This window comes from Procambarus clarkii, chromosome 22, assembly GCF_040958095.1.
Source record: "Procambarus clarkii isolate CNS0578487 chromosome 22, FALCON_Pclarkii_2.0, whole genome shotgun sequence".
Classification (NCBI taxonomy): domain Eukaryota; kingdom Metazoa; phylum Arthropoda; class Malacostraca; order Decapoda; family Cambaridae; genus Procambarus; species Procambarus clarkii.
In genome coordinates this window covers 16,861,960-16,886,051 of record NC_091171.1, presented here as the reverse complement: position 1 = coordinate 16,886,051, position 24,092 = coordinate 16,861,960, and the positions used below count along the sequence as shown (strand labels likewise).

General features: G+C 45.8%; 1 protein-coding gene across 1 annotated transcript in view; it reads right to left on the bottom strand.

The window, feature by feature from the left end:
• The window catches only part of LOC138367424 (uncharacterized), a 46,420-nt gene that overhangs the window by 5,968 nt on the left and 16,360 nt on the right, over window positions 1-24,092 (bottom strand). Inside the window, exon 2 of the mRNA XM_069329073.1 lies at window positions 18,231-18,422. Within this exon, the coding sequence (XP_069185174.1) occupies window positions 18,231-18,422 (192 nt within the window). The remainder of the gene's footprint in view (window positions 1-18,230; window positions 18,423-24,092) is intronic.

The following is a 24,092-nucleotide window of genomic DNA, read 5'->3' as shown; positions in this document are numbered from 1 at the left end:
AGCGGTGGATAGGTTACAATCACTTAGTTACTACCTACAGTCACAAGTGATTTGAATATTAGGGGCAATGTGTTTTTAAGAGTCTCATAATTCATCTTTATCATTTTCCTCTCTGATGCTATTTTATCATTATCATTTTATTCCACTAAACGTTAGGTTGTCTGGCATCATTATTTCCAGATTCTTAAACGTAACAACTATGGAAACTACAGAAGACCTAAATTGGCCCCCATACTAAACACCTATTTATATCCACCAAGATTCATCCATATTTATGTCTGATCTACACTTAAAACAATCAAGTGATCCTACATCTATTACTTGAACATAAGAACATAAGAACAAAGGTAACTGCAGAAGGCCTATTGGCCCATACGAGGCAGCTCCTATTCTATAACCACCCAATCCCACTCATATACTTGTCCAACCCGCGCTTGAAACAATCGAGGGACACCACCCCTCTTTCCTAAAATCTTTCCAAAAAATTCTAAAAGTTCTTTCCTAAAATTCTTTCCTAAATCTAAACTTATCCAATTTATATTTGTTGTAACTTGATTGTAACTTGTTGCCTGGTAATGTGCCATAGGTCAACCACCCTATTTCTAAACCAGTGTTCCCCCCCCCCCCCCCAGGGTCTTTCCTGGGTTGAAAACTTATCCAATTCTTATCCCTCGTTGCCAGTTCTATTGTCTGTTTATATCTTCAGCACCTTATTAATATCCTCTTTATTATACCCTTTTCTCCATTTGCATACTTTAATCATATGCCCCCCCCCCTAATTCTTCGCCTTAGTTTGGTGTATCTGACAATCTTATCTGTAAACTTATAACTTGTGTATCTTGTAAACTTAGGCCTCGTAGCTTGAATTTCGTTTACGTTCTTGTTTTTTTTTATCATTTGTTAAGTATGCGGAATTTATCATTTTAAAATCATGTTAATTTATGAAGCCCCGTCGAAGACTTTATTGATAAGACTTTACTTTCAGACTAAAAAGTAAAAAGTAAATTACTTTTAAAGGGAGGGAGTAAAAAGAGGTAAATTAAACTTAATTATTACTCTAATATACAAACCACCAGATACAACGGCTGAGAAATTCACTGAACAGGTAAAGAAGAGAGGGAAGAGCCTCGATAATCTGGCAAATCCAATACCTGATATTATCTTCGTGGGAGACTTCAGCCTGCCTAGTCTAAGATGGAGAATAACAAACAATAATATTATACCAGGAAATCTATCGGGACACAACCAACCACAGATTGGAGAACTGCCTAGATTCTATGATAAATGTTCACTCAACCAGCAGATAACAGAGCCAGCAAGGAACGAAAATATTCTAGATCTGGTCGTCACAAACAATAAGGATATAATCAGGGGTACATTACTATCTCAGATGCCACATACTCAGATTACAAGCTCAATAAAGTGCAAATTAACATTAATACTTGTAATAGGCCTCAAACAATGATAAAGTGAAAAGGGTTATTCAATAAATTAAATTTTAGATAAATAAAATTAATAAAAGGATATAAATAAAATAATTATTCTAATTATAAATAGTTAAAATAAATTAATAAATTTAATTACAATAAATTAATAAAAGGATAGACTGGGAAAAGATAAACAGGAAACTTACAAACATTCAATGGGAAACTGTTCTAAATAATAGAAATCCCTCACAAAGAATAGGACAACTGACTTCCGAAGCATATAAAGTCTGAAACATGTTCCTTTGCGGACATCCAGAAACAGGACCAACGGAGAAAGAGAACGCAGACGACACTACAAAAGCCGTAAAGAAATAGATGAAATGCTTAACAGATACGACTATCACTACAAAGATGGAATAATTTACAGAGGGAGATTGAAGAAATCAAGCAGATAATCAATCATATCTGATTGAAATAATGCAATTAGAACTGAAAGTCATACAAGAGATAAGGAAAAACCCAAAATATTTCTTCACAAACAAAATAAAAAAACTACTATCAGTATTGGATCTATTTTTATAATTGAAAGTTCACACACGGAGGATGACAAAGAAATTAGTGAAATCCTAAAAAAGCAGTATGAGGACATGTCGAGCACCCCCCAATAAACAGTATGAAAGTGGACGATCTGGGCAACTTATTTATGCATGATATCCAAACCCCTGTAAATATAACTGATATCAACACTTAAATATGAGTCTTGTGATATTACCGTACTGGTCCATGGTGTGTTGTGATGTTACCATACTGGACCATGGTGTGTTGTGATATTGCCATACTGGACCATGGTGTGTTGTGATATTACCATACTGGACCATGGTGTGTTGTGATATTACCATACTGGACCATGGTGTGTTGTGATGTTACCATACTGGACCATGGTGTGTTGTGATATTACCATACTGGACCATGGTGTGTTGTGATATTGCCATACTGGACCATGGTGTGTTGTGATATTACCATACTGGACCATGGTGTGTTGTGATATTACCATACTGGACCATGGTGTGTTGTGATATTACCATACTGGACCATGGTGTGTTGTGATGTTACCATACTGGACCATGGTGTGTTGTGATATTACCATACTGGACCATGGTGTGTTGTGATATTACCATGGACCAGTACGGTAATATCAATATATCAACAGACTCATGGAATTCAATATTTATAAAGAAATGCAAAGTGCCAGTAGTACAGACACTCAGTATAGTGTGGAGGAAGAGCTTGGACACGGGGGAGATACCAGATGCGCTTAAAGCAGCAGACAAAGCCCCTCTACACAAGAGAGGAAGCAAAGCATTGGTCAAGACCATTTGCACTAACGTCCCACATAATAAAAGTATTTGGGAGAGTGACGAGGAGTCAGGTCTCCAGTTTCATGGAGACCAATGACCTCCATAGCCTAGCCCAACATTGATTTAGAGCGAGAAGGTCATCCCTTTCGCAGCTTCTTGGCCACTATGACAAAATCTCCGAGGCATTAGAAGAAAAACAGAATGAGGATGTGGTATTCACGACCTTCGCAAAGGCATTCGATAAAAGTGACCATGGAGTGATAGCACTCAAAATAATATCTATGGTAATAATAGGTAAAGTAGGACGATGGATATTAAATTTTCAGTCGAACAGAAAACAAAGTAACAGTCAATCAAATAAACAAAAATATAAGTCACAGCTTCGTATCATCTTTTGCAGACACAAAAATCAGCATGAAACTTACTTCTGTTGAAGACATTGAAAAATTACAAGCAGATATTAATAAAATTTTAGACTGAGCAGCAGAAAACAACATGATGTTTAACGGTGATAAATTCCGGGTACTCAGGTACGGTAAAAATGAGAACCTTAAACATAATACAGGTTACAAAACACAATCAAATCTGCCCATAGTAGGAAACCAATATGTTAAGGATCTGGGAATAATGATGTCCGACGACCTAACGTTTAGGGAGCATCCTCTTGAGGTTATCTTGAGGTTATCTTGAGATGATTTCGGGGCTTTTTAGTGTCCCCGCGGCCCGGTCCTCGACCAGGCCTCCACCCCCAGGAAGCAGCCCGTGACAGCTGACTAACACCCAGGTACCTATTTTACTGCTAGGTAACAGGGGCATAGGGTGAAAGAATCTCTGCCCATTGTTTCTCGCCGGCGCCTGGGATCGAACCCAAGACCACAGGACCACAAGTCCCGCGTGCTGTCCGCTCGGCCGACCGGCTCCCTAATAACCAAGAAATAAGCATAACCAAGCAAATATTGCATCTGCCAGAAAAATGATAGGATGGATTACGAGAACTTTCAAATCAAGGGATCCAATCACAATGGTTGTACTATTCAAGCTTGTGCTGTCCCGTCTTGAGTGTAGACGATATATATCTAATAGTATACACATGGAAAATACCGGAAGGCCATGTCCCAAATCTACACAGTAAAATAACAACATACTGGAGTGAACAATATGGAAGAAAATGCAGAATAGAACAGTGAAGAGCAGAGGTGCCATAGGCACAATCAGAAAACACTGTATAAACATCAGAGGTCTACAGTTGTTCAACATCCTCCCAGCGAGTATAAGAAATATTGCCGGAACAAACGTGCACGTCTTCAAGAGAAAATTGGATAGTTTTCTTCAAGAAGTGCCGGACCAACCGGGCTGTGGTGGGTATGTGAGCCTGCTGGCCGCTCCAAGTAACAGCCTGGTGGACCAAGCTCTCTTAAGTCAAGGCTGGCCTTGGACCGGGCTTGGGGAGTAGAAGAACTCCCAGAACTCCATATAGGTACAATCCATAATACTGGATTGTAGTTTTTTAATGTCTTCTGTCAAGGTAATTTTGATGCCGATTTTTGTATCGTCTGCAGAGGATGGCATGAAGCTGTGCTACTTTTGTCTGTATCTGATATGAGGGTAAGAAAAAGCAGAGGTGCAAGGAAGTGCCTTGGGGGGAACAGAACTGTTCAATGCGCTTGGACTTTATTTACTTTGGTTCTTATTCCTTACATTCTGTTGGGCAGGAAATGTAATGTTCAACGCTCTACTTTAATCGCTAAACCGTTGTTCTAATTCTGTGAGGTTTTACTCCATGGTCACATTTATCAAATGAGTTTTGAAGTTCGTATATACATCATTATTTTAATTTTCATTTAATGCTTCAGTGATTTTGTCAAAGTGGTCGAGTAACTGCTAATGCAGGATCTTTTCCGCGTTCAATCTATGTTGACCTGGGCTGTGACGTTCATTGTTCCCCCGAGGGGCTGGAGACAAGTAATGACAAGAGCTATGACAAGTAATAATGGAGACAAGAGCTATGACAAGTAATCTTTCAAAAATGTGTTTAACGTTAGTATGACTGGTCTATAAGTTTTAGCCAACGCTTTGTTACTTCCCCTTGTATAATGAAGCTATATCTGCTTATTTAAGTACTTCAGGTATTACACACAAAAATCACAATAGCGTGATGCATCAGAGGAACAAAATCCACAAGAACCGTGACGAGGGTAAGCGTCTGGGATCCTCTCGGACGTAGGTTCGAATCCTCGTCAAGGCCCTTGTGGATTTGTTCTTTTACTTCAGGTATCTAGCCAGTATCCAAGCTTTGTCTTCGTACTGCACTGAGCACTCGTGCTCCAGGTACTGTGCATGTCGTAATAATGCAGTACCAGGCGTCAGACACGGGGCTGAAAGCACTGAATGACGGCTTAAGAGTCCTATAGTGTGCACTTCGTCATCTCCTTGGATACTCTTGCAGTGTTGTACCGCAAAAAGAACTACAGAGGGTACGAAAGGTCTTACTTGTTCTACCAATTTTATTTATATTACTTCCAAGCTGCATCACTTATAAACCCATCCCTGCCCTTGTGTGGCAGTGCACAATAGAAAGTTGTTTTTTACATATTCATACATTAAAACTTTGATTGTAAGCATGATATATATGTGCTCCAGCCCACAGTTTAGACCTATTGTCTTGTGTATGACTCTCTGTCCTGCGTGACAGTGAATACCAGCATTATCCTCGCTTTAATAAGATTTAATTGAAATCCTCAGACAAGGCAAAATTGTAATTAATTTTGGCAATAAAAAATAATAATAACTTGTTCTACCGTGTTTCTGTCTGCCTGTGAGAAACTTTAAGAAATTTCATAGTGGTTGGTCTTCTTCTCATCTTTAACTCCAAGATGAGAGGAACCCGTTAACGCTGTTCTTCTCTCTTGGGAGGAAAAGGGAGGGAAGGGAGGAGGATGAAGGGAAGGGAGGTGGGAGGGAGAATGGATGAACTGGGAGGTGGGGAAGGGAGAAACCATGCACCGCTAATTAGGTGAATGTACTGTATAGTTTTCAGCCCATGCGGGTTGCCTGTGTTTGCGGAAGATGAGTGTAGCGGGGGGGTGGGGTGCCAGGTAGTGTTACCAGCCCTGGGGGAGGGGGGGGGGACACCCAGTGGGTGGAGAGGGCTGTGGGGGGGGGGGACCGGCAAGGGGCGGGCCAGTGGGAAGCGAGTGTTGGTGGACTCGTGCGAGAGGGTGGAAATGGGTTGGAATGTTGAGGTGCAGGTGGTTGTGTAGTAAGCGTGTGGGCGGTGGGTGGAAGCAGGGGTGGGCGGTGGGTAGACGAGATACAGGAACGTAGCTCTGGTGTGTGTATAGTTCGTACGACAACTGGCCACTCAATATTACCACTACAGGATGAACCACCCAGCGGGTTTTCTTCCTACTTGTGGGGGGGGGGGGGTGGTGTTCCTGCTGGTATGACGGCGAGTCCACTCACAGGAGGAGTGACGCTGCCCCAATACACTCGCCCCTCGGGGCAAAACGTAATTATTACCACTTTTAAGTTCAGCCAATTTGTCAACAATTCAATAAACCTAAACAAATTGTGAAAGTGATCATCACACGCTACATATATTCACCCGTCACGCAAAGAATACATCAACTGCTTAAAAGAAAATATAGAAGACAGTATGAACAACTTTTTTAACAGTTATACCGTTTAATACTAATACACCAGTCTTCACAAACTCTTTAATGCAAGTGATGGAACTGTGTACACTGGTAAGGAGCGACACAGTACTGGTGTACTGTGACAGCACACAACTGTGAACATGGAAGGGATAAAGTTACCAAGAATATAGTGCGTCAACATCCAGCCCGTTTTCTCTTGATTTGTCACAACGTTCCAAATACAGTGTGCTAACCTAACCAGAAACGTACAAACCCAAGCAACCCCCCACACCTCACCTAAACGAGACATAGAAAACATGGACGTTAATGAGCCGCTTCTTTTCACAATACTTTGTAATGTGTATGTTAGGGGACCATAACGGTCAGAATAAGACGTATTAAGCTGAGAGGACGGGTTGTACAGGACGTCACGGGACTCGACGCTATATCCAGATTTAACCTTCCTGTGTATTCTTCGCCACAGAAACCAAAGCCTCTTTATATTCTTCGTTTAAGATTTCCATTATTCACCGTTTCAACCTCCTGATATTCCTTACCACACACACACATCTTAATTTAGTCTCCCCTCTTGCCATTTTCTTTAAATTTGAGGTAAAATCAAAAAGTTAACAGATTCGCTATGTAAAAATGCCTCTACCACCCCCCGGCTTGCAAATAAATATATGCATAATGCGTCCCTAAAACCAAACGTGTTTTTCAATTTGACAGAACAATCAATGAGGCTGTTGTGTCCAGGTCACACAAGAGAAGCGTGTACAGTGATGAAAGAGCGTCACCTTAGACGGCAGACGTCACCTAACGTGTACCAAACAGGAATTGTGTGTGTGTGTGTGTGTGTGTGTTGGGGGGGGGGGGGTTACAGGGCCTCGCGGCTAGGTGGATAACGCTTGGGGGGTCGTAGTCCTAATGGCCCGGGTTCGATTCCCTGCGGAGGCGGAAACAAACGGGTAAAGTTTCTTTCACCCTGACAATGGGCGTCTAACAGCTGGGTGGACAGCGCTTCGGATTCGTAGTCCTGAGGTTCCGGGCTCGATGCCCGTGGAGTCTTTCACCCTGATGCCCCTGTTATCTAACAATAAATAGGTACCTGGGAGTTAGACAGCTGCTACGGGCTGCTTCCTGGGGGTGTGTTAGAGAGAAAATATAAGTAGTAGACATAACAGGAAAAATAGATTGGTTAGAAAGGCGGGATCCAAGAGCTAATATAACTCGATTCTGCAGACAAATGGCAAATACATGAAACGTAACTCGTCGGCGAAGACAGTCATGTAATGTTGGATTGTGTGGCTGTTAATATATTTATTTTATTTTTAGTGAGTGGACTCTGATATTTAAATATTTGTTATTTAAGTTAGAATGAACTGTATAACAGTTAATTTAATTTTCCTCACAATTCCCATCGTGGGAGGACAGTGACGGACGGTTAGTGTGTTAGTTAGAATTCAGACAGAACAAACATTGTCAAGTTCAAGTACGTTTATTGAGACTATAAAAATACATCTTAAAATTATAGAGTAGCGTAGGCTATTTCTACCCTCCTATCAGGCATTGGCATTAATATTTACAATTATGTTAAGGGCTAATGTGAATTAATTCATTAAATTATTTGAAATCCCTGTACTATCTGAATGGGTTTAATAATACAACGTTCTTAGCTGGTAATATGGCTCATTAAATTGTGGGAGTATTTATTGCCATCAATTCTGTACACCTCGGCCTGTGGCTAGCGTCGTCACGTGGTTAATGGCCACGCTTCAGGGTCGTCTCAACTGGGCACTCCATCTGAAAGTACTAGTATAAAAAGCTATGATTTGTTCAGATTTGAAACCTACATCTATGGACAGCACAAAACGTCCACTAGACTGTGCGACACAGTGGTTGCAAGGATCAGGTTGGGTTACCGTTACCTGTGGCAGGTGGCTGCAGGTGACGGGTCTCCCAATCCTGAGCACTCCAGTCGCAAACTCTGTGAGCAGGAACTACGCCACGATCGCCCACACTACATCACTGAATGCCCAGTTATTAGACCTTTCAGACCAGTTGGCATGAGGTACCTGGAGCTTTGCAATTACTTTATTCACTCTCGTATTCTTGAAGATATCCTCACAGTATACCCAAAATTTGCCAGTGCAGGCTATTAAACACATGGTTCTGTATGACTAACCATCCTGCGAGATGGGGACTTGTATTACCACTGCTACCTTATTCAATCTTGTGGTGTTGATATCCTCAAAATGCATCCGGAGTCTGCCAGTGCAGACCGCTTATCACATGCCTCTGTATGACTAACCATCCTGTGTGATGGGGATTTTTTAGCATCACCTAGTTAGCTTTTTTTTTTTTTTTGACACTGTACTCCACTTCATATAGTCTAGGGTAGCTGCACTAATGCAGATGTACCTAATATGTTAATAAAAAAAAAAAAAGGGCACTCCACCAGCCGGCAATGTACAATTAATGCGAGAAATGTACAATTTACATCAACATTCTCACTGGTGATTTTAAATTAATTTTTATTTTTTAAGCGGCATACTTACTAGTGTTTGGCGGGTCGCAGCCTCATAACACAACCTGTCCTCTTAATAGAGCGTCGCATTTTGACGTATACTTTACACAAGGCCCAAAATCATCAAAAGTCCACTACGGGCTCAACATAGCCCGTGCTACTTGGAACTTTATTCCAGGTAGTGAATCTTTAACAACAACAGCCCAAAATCGTCGTACTAGAAAATGGTAGCGGCTCCCGAAATTGACGTAGTGTTCCGTTTTCTGTTTTGGATCCTCTGGTAGGTTAGGTTAGGGGGCACTTTAGAACGACAGTTTCTTATTGGTGGGAAACCTTATGAGGACGGGCTGCACAACGGGCCTTCAGTGATTTCTTTCACACTACCATAAACAGCACTGATCAATAAATAGAATGAGAGCGAAATTCTTATAGCCTGGGTCAGTGAAACAGTTTGTTAATATCTTCCTGCCAACAGAAGAACTCCCAGAACCCCATCAACCAGGTAACAGCACTTTTGTGGTATAAGTATCCAACAATGATTTGATTAAAGAATGCAGGTAACACAATTCTCCTTGATGTTGTGGCATGATTGTGATGACTGTGTGTGCGTATGTGTGCGTGTGCGTGTGCGTGTGCGTGTGTGCGTGTGCGTGTGCGTGTGTGTGTGTGTGTGTGTGTGTGTGTGTGTGTGTGTGTGTGTGTGTGTGTGCGTGTGTGCGTGCGTGTGTGTGTGTGTGTGCGCGCGCGCGCGCGCGCGCTGGAGATGACTTACCTTCTCTCTCCACACACGCACGCACGCACACGCGCGCGCGCACACACACACACATACACATTCGTGTATCAAGAGTTATTAAACTGGGCGTCGGACTATTCAAATATTACAGAATTCGGATTAAATATATTCATCTGTTTAATATATAACATGTTATTTTTAATCTCCACAATTTAGTTCACTAACGAGAATGAAAGAGAACTAGTTCAGTCACCCAAACCTCGCGGCGACATGGAACTAGCTGACATCACAATGGTCGGGTCAGTCCAGTAATAATATAATTATAATTTCACATTTTAATAACAGGAATAATCCTCAAATTAACTCGCTTTAAGTATTAGTAATTTATAATTAGGGTTATAGACTTCAAACAGAGGACGAATCATTGTAGTTGTGTATTATTAAGTACATTTATTAGGCAGTTATTTATGTTTATAGGTGGGAAATATTACCCCACAACAGATAGGACCTCGTCAAGCTTGAAAGTTACAGCTGGAACTTGAGGCTTGAGAGGCAGGACCAAAGAGCCAAAGCTCAACCCAGGGGAGCACAACTAGGTGAGCACAGCTAAGCTAAGCTTTCGTTTCCTTCACACAAATCAAAATCGTTGCCACTATCTCGAATGTTGCAAGTTGACACGATCAATGTTTGCAAACGTTAAGTATAACTGCAATTTTATCCGAGAAATAGATATTTTGTTGTGTTGGACAAACACGCAGCATTTAAGAACCTCGTGCGCGCGCGCTTAGATGAGGCTGCGTGTGCGCCTACACACACACACACACACACACACACACACACACACACACACACACACACACACACACACACACACACACACACACACTCAGAAGAGGTCTGGCACACTTTCAAATGCGGTTATCTTGAGGTTACCTTGAGATGATTTCGGGGCTTACGCGTCCCAGCGGCCCGGTCCTCGATCGGGGCCGGGCCGGACATACATATATATATATATTTAACTGAAAACTCATATATATATATATATATATATATATATATATATATATATATATATATATATATATATATATATATATATATTATATATATATATTTAACTGAATATATTTACAAATTCAGGCAGCTGATTTTATTACCGACTAATCTAGGAATGTGTATTATTTCTTTGGTTCCATTAATAATGATTAATGTATCCTACTCAAAGAAACAAATAACATAATAGCAACAATAAAATGAATGTTGCTCAATTTGTTTTAATCTAGAATGTTGGGAGGAGCCATTAACAAGGGCGCTGTATGAGAAGAAAGACATTGACAGTAGAGAGAGAGAGAGTTTGACAACCACTCAACTATAGCATTTAGAAAGATGCGGGGACCAGGAGCTAGGAATTTAGTGCGGAGTGGTGCCCAGCCGCCGCTTGAACCAACTGAGCACTCAGCAATCCTACCCCATCACACACACACACATCAGCCCCGCTCCTGTGCCAGGTGAGTCCACTACGGGCTCTCCATAGCCCGTGCTACTTAGAACTTTTTGTTCTCAGTAGCTGAATCTTAAACAACAACAACCTACCCCATCCTGGTTATCATCCTCGACACACTACCACCTCCGCAAACCACCATTATGGTCCTAACTGCCCCTCCGCTCCCGGACCAAACATCACATAAATTAGCTGCCGAATTACACATGAGTAAGTACATATATAAAAGCTTTAAGAAGGCCCTCGAGTGTTAACTTGAGAGATTCTGCGACTGAAATATCCACTTGAGATCCCAAGTGTGTTTATACAAATTTACTTGAATTCACACGAACTGTCAACTTTACTCGTGGAATTACAATGATATGTCATTTCTCTCCAAAACCACTTGTCCATTTACGACTGCAAGAGCCCTTGTGGGACCAGCTTTGAGAGGATTACTAGTGAGCCTTGAGGGATGAAATGGTGGAGGGGGGGGGGTGTCGTCCAGGGGAGGCAGTTACCGTTGCGGTGATTCCGCGGGGCCAAGGTCCTCGCGGCCCGGTCTCTGACGAGGCCTCCTGGTTGCTGGACTGGTCAACCAGGCTGTTGGACGCGGCTGCTGGCCAGTCGGTCCTCCTAAGGTTTCCCAACGTCATGAAAACGTTCTTTGTAGGAGGACAAGTTGTGCTAACAGCCTGACCCACGATTCACAGACTGGCTGATCAGGTATCCTTTTTTGTGCTTATCCAGTTCTCTCTTGAACACTGTGAGGGGTCGGCCAGTTATGCCCCTTATGTGTAGTGGAAGCGTGTTGAACAGTCTCGGGCCTCTGATGTTGATAGAGTTCTCTCTCAGAGTACCTGTTGCGCCTCTGCTCTTCAACGGGGGTATTCTGCACATCCTGCCATGCCTCCTGGTCTCATGTGGTGTTATTTCTGTGTGCAGGTTTGGGACCAGCCCCTCTAATATTTTCCACGTATAAATTATTATGTATCTCTCCCGCCTGCGCTCAAGAGAATACAGATTAAACAAAATTTAACCGATCCAAATAATATAGAGGTTTTATTGAGTGGATTCTAGCAGTAAAGCATCTCTGCACGCTCTCCAGGTCAGTAGGGCTCCAGTTTCCCCAGCATTAAATGAGGCAATTAGTGTGCAACAATATTAATTCCACCCTAGACAGCACCAAGCTCTCACAAGTATGAGAGCTTGGTGTTGCAATGATCTTGACAAGTATCAGTGGTATGTCATCTCCCCCCTTTGAAGGGTTCTTTTTATCCAACCTGTCAATTTTCTTGCAGCCGTGACAACTACTTTATCGTATTCCTTAAAGGTAAGGTCTTCTGACATGATTACTATTAGATCCTTTAACATTACTTTTTCGCGCCACTGTATGTTTTGACTGCGTTTTATATATGGTTTCCGATATTATATTTTAGTTTTTTTTTTTTTTTGAGATATATACAAGAGTTGTTACATTCTTGTACAGCCACTAGTACGCGTAGCGTTTCGGGCAAGTCCTTAATCCTATGGTCCCTGGAATACGATCCCCTGCCGCGAAGAATCGTTTTTTCATCCAAGTACACATTTTACTGTTGCGTTAAACAGAGGCTACAGTTAAGGATTTGCGCCCAGTAAATCCTCCCCGGCCAGGATACGAACCCATGACATAGCGCTCGCGGAACGCCAGGCGAGTGTCTTACCACTACACCACGGAGACTGTGATTTTAGTTTTTTTCCATAGCGCAGAAGCTGGAACTTATGTTCATTAATCATCATATTATCTGTGGCCCACTGAAAGTTCTGATTTACATCAGACATGAGGTTAGCTGTGTCCTCTGTGTTGTCTACTCTCTCAAAAATCATAGTGTTATCTGCCAAGGATGATACGGTACTATAGTTTGTGTCCTTGTCTATGTCCGATATGATAGAGAAAAGTACTGGAGCAAGCACAGTACCCTGAGGGACTGAGCTCTTTAAGGTTGATGGTCCGGATTTTAATTTGTTGACTATTACGTATATATGGTGGCAGGACCCAACCCCCACACACCACAGGTGGGTGGCAGGACCCAACCCCCACACACCACAGGTGGGTGGCAGGACCCAACCCCCACACCACAGGTGGGAGGCAGGACCCAACCCCCACACCACAGGTGGGAGGCAGGACCCAACCCCCACACCACAGGTGGGAGACAGGACCCAACCCCCACACACCACAGGTGGGAGGCAGGACCCAACCCCCACACACCACAGACGGGAGACAGGACCCAACCCCCACACACCACAGACGGGAGACAGGACCCAACCCCCACACACCACAGGTGGGAGGCAGGACCCAACCCCCACACACCACAGACGGGAGACAGGACCCAACCCCCACACACCACAGACGGGAGACAGGACCCAACCCCCACACACCACAGACGGGAGACAGGACCCAACCCCCACACACCACAGACGGGAGACAGGACCCAACCCCCACACACCACAGACGGGAGACAGGACCCAACCCCCACACACCACAGACGGGAGACAGGACCCAACCCCCACACACCACAGACGGGAGACAGGACCCAAACCCCACACACCACAGACGGGAGACAGGACCCAATCCCCACACCACAGGTGGAAGACAGGACCCAACCCCCGACACACCACAGACGGGAGACAGAACCCAATCCCCACACCACAGGTGGAAGACAGGACCCAACCCCCCACACACCACAGACGGGAGACAGAACCCAATCTCCACACCACAGGTGGAAGACAGGACCCAACCCCCCACACACCACAGACGGGAGACAGAACCCAATCCCCACACCACAGGTGGAAGACAGGACCCAACCCCCCACACACCACAGACGGGAGACAGAACCCAACCCCCTCACACCACAGACAGAAGACAGGACCCAACCCCCCACACACCACAGACGGGAGACAGGACCCCCCCCCACACACACACCACAGACGGGAGACAGGACCCCCCCACACACACACACACCACAGACAGAAGACAGGACCTCCCCCCCCCCCACACACACACACACCACAGACGGGAGACAGGAACCCCCCCCCCCACACACACCACAGACGGGAGACAGGAACCCCCCCCCACACACACCACAGACGGGAGACAGGACCCCCCCCACACACACACCACAGACGGGAGACAGGACCCCCCCCCACACACACACACACCACAGACAGAAGACAGGACCCCCCCCCCACACACACCACAGACGGGAGACAGGACCCCCCCACACACTCACCAAAGACGGGAGACAGGACCCCCCCCCCCCACACACACACACACCACAGACGGGAGACAGAACCCCCCCCCCCCCCACACACACCACAGACGGGAGACAGGACCCCCCTCCCCCCCACACACACACACCACAGACGGGAGACAGGACCCCCCTCCCCCCCACACACACACACCACAGACGGGAGACAGAACCCTATAAACAACTTCAAGCTACCTACACCACAGATAATTTAATGTCAAGGAAGAGAGCGCGCTAACCAGAAAAGTCTTGCCTTATCAGCTTACCAGTTCCCTAGAGATTAGACCCGAGCTTGGTGTGGCCGGTTATCGAGGCTGATAACAGTCTTGGAGGGTCTCCAGTCCAACACGGGATAACAATACCCTCACGGCACATACTCCCTGGTGGTGGTGGTGGGGGGGGGGTAGAAATAGCCTAAGCTATTCTAACCCTTTGAGATGTATTTGTTTCTTGTCAAAAGAAACATACTGGAAATTGAACATACTCCCACACGCGCCGGGGGGGGGGGGGGGGGTCGCACACTACAGTATAACCCCCTCCCCCACACGCACGGGGGTCACACACTACAGTATGACCCCCCCCCACACACACACACACACGCACGCGCGGGGGTCACACACTACAGTATGACCCCCCCCACACACACACACACACGCACGCACGGGGGTCACACACTACAGTATGACCCCCCCCCACACACACACACACACACACGCACGCACGGGGGTCACACACTACAGTATGACCCCCCCCACACACACACGCACGCGCGGGGGTCACACACTACAGTATGACCCCCCCCCCCACACACACGCACGCACGGGGGTCACACACTACAGTATGACCCCCCCCCACATACACACGCACGCACGCGCGGGGGTCACACACTACAGTATGACCCCCCCCCCACACACACACACACGCGCGGGGGTCACACACTACAGTATGACCCCCCCCCCCCACACACACTACAGTATGACCCCCCCCCCACACACACACACGCACGCGCGGGGGTCACACACTACAGTATGACCCCCCCCACACACACACACACACACACACGCACGCGCGGGGGTCACACACTACAGTATGACCCCCCCCCACACACACACACACACGCACGGGGGTCACACACTACAGTATGACCCCCCCCCACACACACACACACACACGCACGCGCGGGGGTCACACACTACAGTATGACCCCCCCCCACACACACACACGCACGCGCGGGGGTCACACACTACAGTATGACCCCCCCCCCACACACACACACACGCACGGGGGTCACACACTACAGTATGACCCCCCCACATACACACACACACGCACGGGGGTCACACACTACAGTATGACCCCCCCCCCACACACACACACACGCACGGGGGTCACACACTACAGTATGACCCCCCCCCACACACACACACGCACGGGGGTCACACACTACAGTATGACCCCCCCCCCACACACACACACACGCACGGGGGTCACACACTACAGTATGACCCCCCCCCCCACACACACACACACGCACGCGCGGGGGTCACACACTACAGTATGACCCCCCCCCCACACACACACGCACGCGCGGGGGTCACACACTACAGTATGACCCCCCCCCCACACACACACACACGCACGGGGGTCACACACTACAGTATGACCCCCCCCTCCCACACACACACACACGCACGCACGGGGGTCACACACTACAGTATGACCCCCCCCCACACACACACGCACGGGGGTCACACACTACAGTATGACCCCCCCCCCACACACACACACACGCACGCGCGGGGGTCACACACTACAGTATGACCCCCCCCCCCCCACACACACACACACACGCGCGGGGGTCACACACTACAGTATGACCCCCCCCCACACACACACACACACGCACGCACGGGGGTCACACACTACAGTATGACCCCCCCCCACACACACACGCACGCACGCGCGGGGGTCACACACTACAGTATGACAGTAATAGCACCCAGAAAGAGTCAGTGATATTTGAATGCATGTTTTAGGGCTAAAAAAAATGTTTTTGAGATTATATTTCTTTGGATATGATCACACGTTGACGTCTCAAGCGTGATACCGTTACCTGGAGAGGGTTTCCGTTGTTCTTCTACTCCCCGAGCCCGGCCTGAGGCCAGGCTCGACTAGTGAAAACTTGGTCCAACAGGCTGTTGCTTGGAGCGACCCACAGGCCCCACATATCCACTACAGCCTTGTTGGTCCGGCACTTCTTGCAAGAACCTGTACAAGTGCCTCTTTAATACACTCACCTTGATTCTGGCAATATTTCTAATGCTTGTTGGTAGGGTGTTGAACATCAATGGACCCCTGATGTTAAGACAGTGGTGCTCTATGGCACTATGGTGCCTACGGCACCTCTTCTCCTCACAGTTTCTATTCTGCATTTCCTTCCATACCATTCGCTCCAGTATGTTATTCATCTGTGCGAATTTGGGACCTGGCCTATCTTCCATGAATATATTATTTTATACCTCTCTCGTCGCCTTTCCAGAGAGTACATTTTGAGATCTTTGAGACGGACCCAATAATTTAAATGTTTTATTGTCTCTATGTTTGCAGTATATGTTTTCTGTATTTCCTCTAATTCACCTATCTCCCCTGCTCTGAACAGGGAAGCGAGTACTGAGCACTACTCGAGACGGAGCAGCACCAGTGGCTTAAATAGTATTACCATTGCTTTGGATTTGAATGTTCTCATAATCCATCCAATCATTTTCCTGGCCGCCGCTATATTTGCTAGGTTATGTTCACTAAATGTCAGATTCTCAGACATCATAATTCTCAGATGTCTTACATGTTACTTTCCTTCTATGCGTAGGTCTGATTGTGTCCTGTACCGTGTGTTTCGTCAAAGTTCCTCATTTACATCATTATTTAATGCATTCCATTTGTTAACTACTCTGACACTGAACAAATTCTTTCTAATGTCTCTGTGGCTCATGTGAGTACTAAGTTTCCACCTGTGTCCCCTTGTTCGTGTCCCACCCGTGCTAAAGAGTTTGTCCTTGTCCACCCTGTCAATTCCCCTGAGAATATTGTAGGTGGTTATCATGTCTTCCCCTTACTCTTCTGTTTTCCAGGGTTGTGAGGTTCAGTGTGTGTGTGTGTGGGGGGGGAGGGGGTACACAAGGTCCACGAGTGCTCCACTCCCCCCCCCCCCTTGGCACCGTTACAGGTGCCAAGGGGGAGTGCCAGCTCAGCGTGCTGCCGTTAATTACGGGCACAAGTAGTAAAACGGCGCAGAGTTGGTCTACCTGACTTTTATGGAGGGGAAAAGGGAGGGGGAGTCAAAAGAAGTGGCGCCTCAAACAGCAGACCACTTTAGTGCCCACCGGCTGAGTGTGGCTCCCGTAGACCGCCAAGTGTAAACAGCGTAAACTCCTGAACAAATCCACAAGGCATGCTCCCGGACGCAGGTTCGAATCCTCGTCACGGCCCTTGTGGATTTGTTCATTTGATGCATCACGTTAGTGTGATCTCAGTGTGTAACAGTGTAAACTCCTGTTTCGTTCACTATCACCGTGTCCCGTGGTGCTCTAATAATAATGATCCACATGAAGATAATGCGTCACAATAACGTGACTGAAGGTATGATGACCACACATCAGAAAATGATGTGAACTTCACTAAAGGCTCCGCATGTGTTCAGCCTTCTCTTCGTATCGGAACTAACAAAAAAAAAACTACCACCCTTCATCCTCTTGATGTAAAGCCTCACCTTCAGACAAACTAACACTGTTGGTAGTAATCTGGTTCACCCTCCTCCTCCTCCTCCTCCTCCTCCTGCTGCTTGCTGCTTGCTTGCTTGCTTGCTTGCTTGCTTGCTTGCTTGCTTGCTTGCCTCCTGCTGCTGCTGCTGCTGCTGCTGCTAATGACGCTGGTGTCTACTCCATTTCCGTCTTGTCCTCTCCAATACCTTGGGGAAACTGACCGTACACTCAATGCAAGGAACTTAATCGCTTCCATTTGTGTCTCAAAGAACGTAAAATAAAGAGTTCAGTCTGCAGACTCAAACAATGCTCTCTTTTTGTCATGTTAAGGGGACTAATCCTATTGGTCATGTTAAGGGGACTAATCCTATTGGTCAATGTCTAAAATGATCTGTCCTGCCTCTACTCTACACAGACGCCGTCTTGTCGAGCCGGCTCTGATACACACCCTACCCAACATTTGATTTTGATTATTGGCGCCGGAGGTGACTAGTTTATTGTGCACCCGATACTCATCCTGTGAGCGGTAGCGCAAAAGCATTACAGAGGGCACAAAAGGTCTTTATCAGACCTCATCTTAGATTATTACATAAAGAATTTCATCTATCCTTCACACCTCATAGTTACAATCCCAACATGAACCTGAGTCCTGGCTTTGTTGCTGTTGATTCTTACCTTTCACAGGATATTCTTAAATGTTCTAACCTTCTTAACAAACGGGATCTAACTTGAGCTTTGCTCTTGCCTATTCTTCTTCTTAGTTTTACCTTCCTCTTAGTTTTACCTCCTCTTTTACCTTCATCCTGTTCTATGAGTGGGATGAATGCCTTTCATCCTAGGATGAAAGGTATTCTTACTTTTCATCTTATTCGTCCCTCTTTCTCTTACCTGCTCCTCGCCTCTTATCTCACTCCCTTACCGTATTTATTGACCTGTCCGTCTCTCTCTCTCTCTCTCTCTCTTCTATTACACGACTTGTTAATGGTCCAGGACGCACCGAAATGATGTCCTTTCTTAACTTTCTCGTGTGTGTGGTTTGGTCATCACTTTAATGATGACCTGAGGTGCTCTAGTGACTATAATGATGACCTGAGGTACTATAATGATGACCTCGTGTCCTATAATGACATAGGGTGTTATAAGTATAGTAACTCACTCTTACTTAAAGCAAGTCTAGTGTTGGTTTAAGACAATCATAATGGCTGTGGAATGTGTTCACGCTTGCTGGTTTATGATAATATTAAACCTGGTGGGGCCTACACAGTTTTTTGTTTATCAATCCTTATGACTGACGACTTTAGAATCGGATGAATATGCAGCTATTACATTTTTTTTTTTTTTTTTTTTTTTGAGATATATACAAGAGTTGTTACATTCTTGTACAGCCACTAGTACGCGTAGCGTTTCGGGCAAGTCCTTAATCCTATGGTCCCTGGAATACGATCCCCTGCCGCGAAGAATCGTTCGTTTTATTCTGTGATGTATATTGACTGACTACAGCAGGTTAGGTTAATTCCACCAGTCACCTGGTAATCTTGCCTACAATCTTAACTAGATTCTTCAACTCCCACAAAAGCCGTTTCAGACGATACAGTACATCCGGAGCCGGTCGGCCGAGCTGACAGCACGCTGGACTTGTGATCCTGTGGTCCTGGGTTCGATCCCAGGCGCCGGCGAGAAACAATGGGCAGAGTTTCTTTCACCCTATGCCCCTGTTACCTAGCAGTAAAATAGGTACCTGGGTGTTAGTCAGCTGTCACGGACTGCTTCCTGGGGGTGGAGGCCTGGTCGAGGACCGGGCCGCGGGGGCACTAAAAAGCCCCGAAATCATCTCAAGATAACCTCAAGATAACATCCAGGAAGTGTATTTCTAACTCTACATCTGCGTCAGCAGTCAGCATTCAGTTCAACGAACTGTTATTATATCTGACGAGCAAGTAGCCTAGGCCTAACGGATTTCGTGAATTTAGGGTTTACGGCTAAAAACAATACAATTAATTAACGCAGGAATCATTTTCTGATTAGTTGTTTGGTTTGTTTATTGAGTCCTTCACAGTGTTCGAGGGAGAACTCGATAAACACCTCCAAAGGATACCCGATCAACCATTCAAACGTCAGGCTGCGAGCAGCCGCGTCCAACAGTCTGGTTGACCAGACGACCAAACAGGCCTGCTCATGTAGTGACCGGGCCGCGGGGACCTAGACCCCCCCCCCCCCCCGAGATCAACGCAAGGTAACTGAAAGGTAAGGGTATTGACAAGACTGTAGACAATAGAGACATATTTCCCACAGCATCATGAACAGTCAGCCCTTTCCAGGTCGTTCCTGAACTAACCTTAATTTTGTCCAATCTTAACTTCTTCAGCAGGAACCAGGGGGCCAGATTCACGAAGCAGTTACGCAAGTACTTACGAACGTGCACATCTTTCCTCAATCTTTGACGGCTTTGGTTACATTTATTAAACAGTTTACAAGCATGAAAACTTCGCAATCAACTGTTGTTATTGTTATAAACAGCCTCCTGGTGCTTCGGAGCTCATTAACTGTTTACTAATTGTAAACAATGCCGCCAAAGATTGAGAAAAGATGTACAGGTTCGTAAGTGCTTTGCGTAACTGCTTCGTGAATCTGGCCCCCAGATCGGCCCATCTTGCCGAGACAACCATACCAGCGTGAATAATCGACACTAACTACTAAAATATTTTGCTTGTATAGACTATGATGGGTGTTTCTCACCTAGTTGCCTTCAACCCTCCCTCTTAACTAGTACGTCTTATTCTGGGCGTTTTGTGTAACCTCAAAGAGTACAAATTATAAAGCACTATGACAATTAGCGGCTCAAGTATCCCCGTTATTAGTGCTCTTGTTGGTTGGGTTAGGTGGGTGGCTTGGGTTTGCGCATTTCTGGTTAGGTTATCATTTTGTAATTTTTTGTTTAAGCTGTGGCAGGTCAAGAGAACGTGGTAACTTTGGAGTGTAATTTGAGGTTTTGAAGGCGATCGTAATAGCTCCTTGTTCTTATATTAGATATAAACAAAATAAGTCACAGCTTCGTATCATCTTTTGCAGATGACACAAAATAAGCATGAAAATGAAAATTACTTCCATTGAAGACATTGACAAACTACAGGCGGATATTTCTAAAGTTTACGACTGGGCAGCAGAAAATAACAGTTTAACGGTAATAAATTCCAGGTACTCAGGTACGGTAAAAATGAGGACCTTAAACATAATACAGGGTACAACACACAATCAAATATTACCATAGTAGGAAACCAGTATGTGAAGGATTTGGGAATAATGATATTGATCTAACGTTTAGGGAGCATAGTAGGCATCCTTCAGTCTCGGGAGACTATGGAGTTGTGCTCTGGTTGCTCTCCAGGACGCAAAGCCTGGGTAGGTCGATATGGAGGAGAAGCTGTTACCCATGCAGCAGGTCCCCCCTCTCCACGTTGCTGAAATTATCCAATGGAAAGGCAAATGCCAATACACATGGTTCCAGCACCGTTGCAAGAGCTGCCAGAACGAGGTCGAAATCGACAACGAACTGCCTTAGGGGCTTCAACTCGGGATTTTTCCTCGACGTTGACTCCTGAAGCCTTTCCCAAAATAGGTGTATGGCCGCGAGGCAGCGGAGGTTTAGAATCAGGGTTTTCCTTTCCCTTAACGAGCTGCCTTCCCAGGCTAACGGGTCCCATCTACCCGGAGCATAACCAAGCAAATATTGCGTCATCCAGCAAAATGATAGGATGGATTACGAGGACTTTTAAATCCAGGGATCCCATCACAATGGTTGTACTCTTCAAGTCACTTGTGCTGTCCCTTCTTGAGTACTGCTCTATACTCACCTTCCCATTCAGAAGAGGAGAAATTGCTGAAATAGAGGGAGTACAGAGAACATATACGGCACACACAGACACGACAAAGCACCTAAACTATTGGGACCGTCTCGTAGCTCTCCCTAGACAAGAGACATGGTACCAAATGATATACACATGGAAAATACTGGAGGGCCAGGTCCCAAATCTACACAGTAAAATAACAACATATTGGAATGAACTATATGGAAGGAAATGCAGAATAGAACCAGTGAAGAGCAGAGGTGCCATAGGCACAATCAGAGAACACTGTATAAACATCAGAGGTCCGCGGTTGTTCAACATCCTCCCAGCGAGCATAAGAAATATTGCCGGAACAACCGTGGACATCTTCAAGAGAAAACTTGATAATTTTCTTCACGAAGTGCCGGACCAACCGGGCTGTGGTTACTACTTGGACCTGCGGGCCGCTCCAAGCAACCGCCTGTTGGACCAAATGCTCACAAGTCAAGCCTGGCCTCAAGCCGGGCTTGGAGAGTAGAAGAACTCCCAGAACCCCATCCAGGTACAATCCAGTGGAAGCGAGCAATGAATGTCCTCTACGTGTCTATTAGTCGGCAATCTTGCCAGGCGCAAATGAGGGTTGTTAGTGAACAACAATATTAGAGTCTAAGAGTACAAATGTTTTGTAATTATCATAATTGGCCCAGCAAGTCTTGTTTAGAAAGATCTTGTTATCCAGCCTATACTTTTTCCTGCAGTTGCAATAGGTTTTCTATTGTGCTAATCAAACGTCACATCTCCCGACGTAAGTGGCCCAAGTCTCTCGCACAATTATCTTATCTTTTATTGTATAGATGATTACGCTGTTAACGGTGAGAGAACAACAGTTCGCGAGAAGCTCTAGGCCAAGAACCTCCAAGAGTCGAGGGAGAAAGGTGAAAGTTAATAGCAAGGAGAAACTACAAAGATCACAGAGTAACAAGAGAGAGAAATAAGAAACGACAGAGACCCGCGAAGCGACAGATACACCGGTAGAACCCACAATGAGCCCCAAGAGACAACAGATACACCCCGTAGAACCCACAATGAGCCCCAAGAGACAACAGATACACCCGTAGAACCCACAATGAGCCCCAAGAGACAACAGATACACCCCGTAGAACCCACAATGAGCCCCAAGAGACGACAGATACACCCGTAGAACCCACAATGAGCCCCAAGAGACAACAGATACACCCGTAGAACCCACAATGAGCCCCAAGAGACAACAGATACACCCGTAGAACCCACAATGAGCCTCAAGAGACAACAGATACACCCGTAGAACCCACAATGAGCCCCAAGAGACAACAGATACATCCGTAGAACCCACAATGAGCCCCAAGAGACAACAGATACACCCCGTAGAACCCACAATGAGCCCCAAGAGACAACAGATACATACGATACATACACAGAACCCACAGTGAGCCCCAAGAGACGACAGATACACACGTAGAACCCACAATGAGCCCCAAGAGACAACAGATACACCCGTAGAACCCACAATGAGCCCCAAGAGACAACAGATACACCCCGTAGAACCCACAATGAGCCCCAAGAGACGAACAGATACACCCCGTAGAACCCACAATGAGCCCCAAGAGACAACAGATACAGCCGTAGAACCCACAATGAGCCCCAAGAGACAACAGATACACCCCGTAGAACCCACAATGAGCCCCAAGAGACGACAGATACACCCGTAGAACCCACAATGAGCCCCAAGAGACAACAGATACACCCGTAGAACCCACAATGAGCCCCAAGAGACCTCAGATACACCCCGTAGAACCCACAATGAGCCCCAAGAGACAACAGATACATACACAGAACCCACAATGAGCCCCAAGAGACAACAGGTACATACACAGAACCCACAATGAGCCCCAAGAGACGACAGATACACCCGTAGAACCCACAATGAGCCCCAAGAGACAACAGATACACCCGTAGAACCCACAATGAGCCCCAAGAGACCTCAGATACACCCCGTAGAACCCACAATGAGCCCCAAGAGACA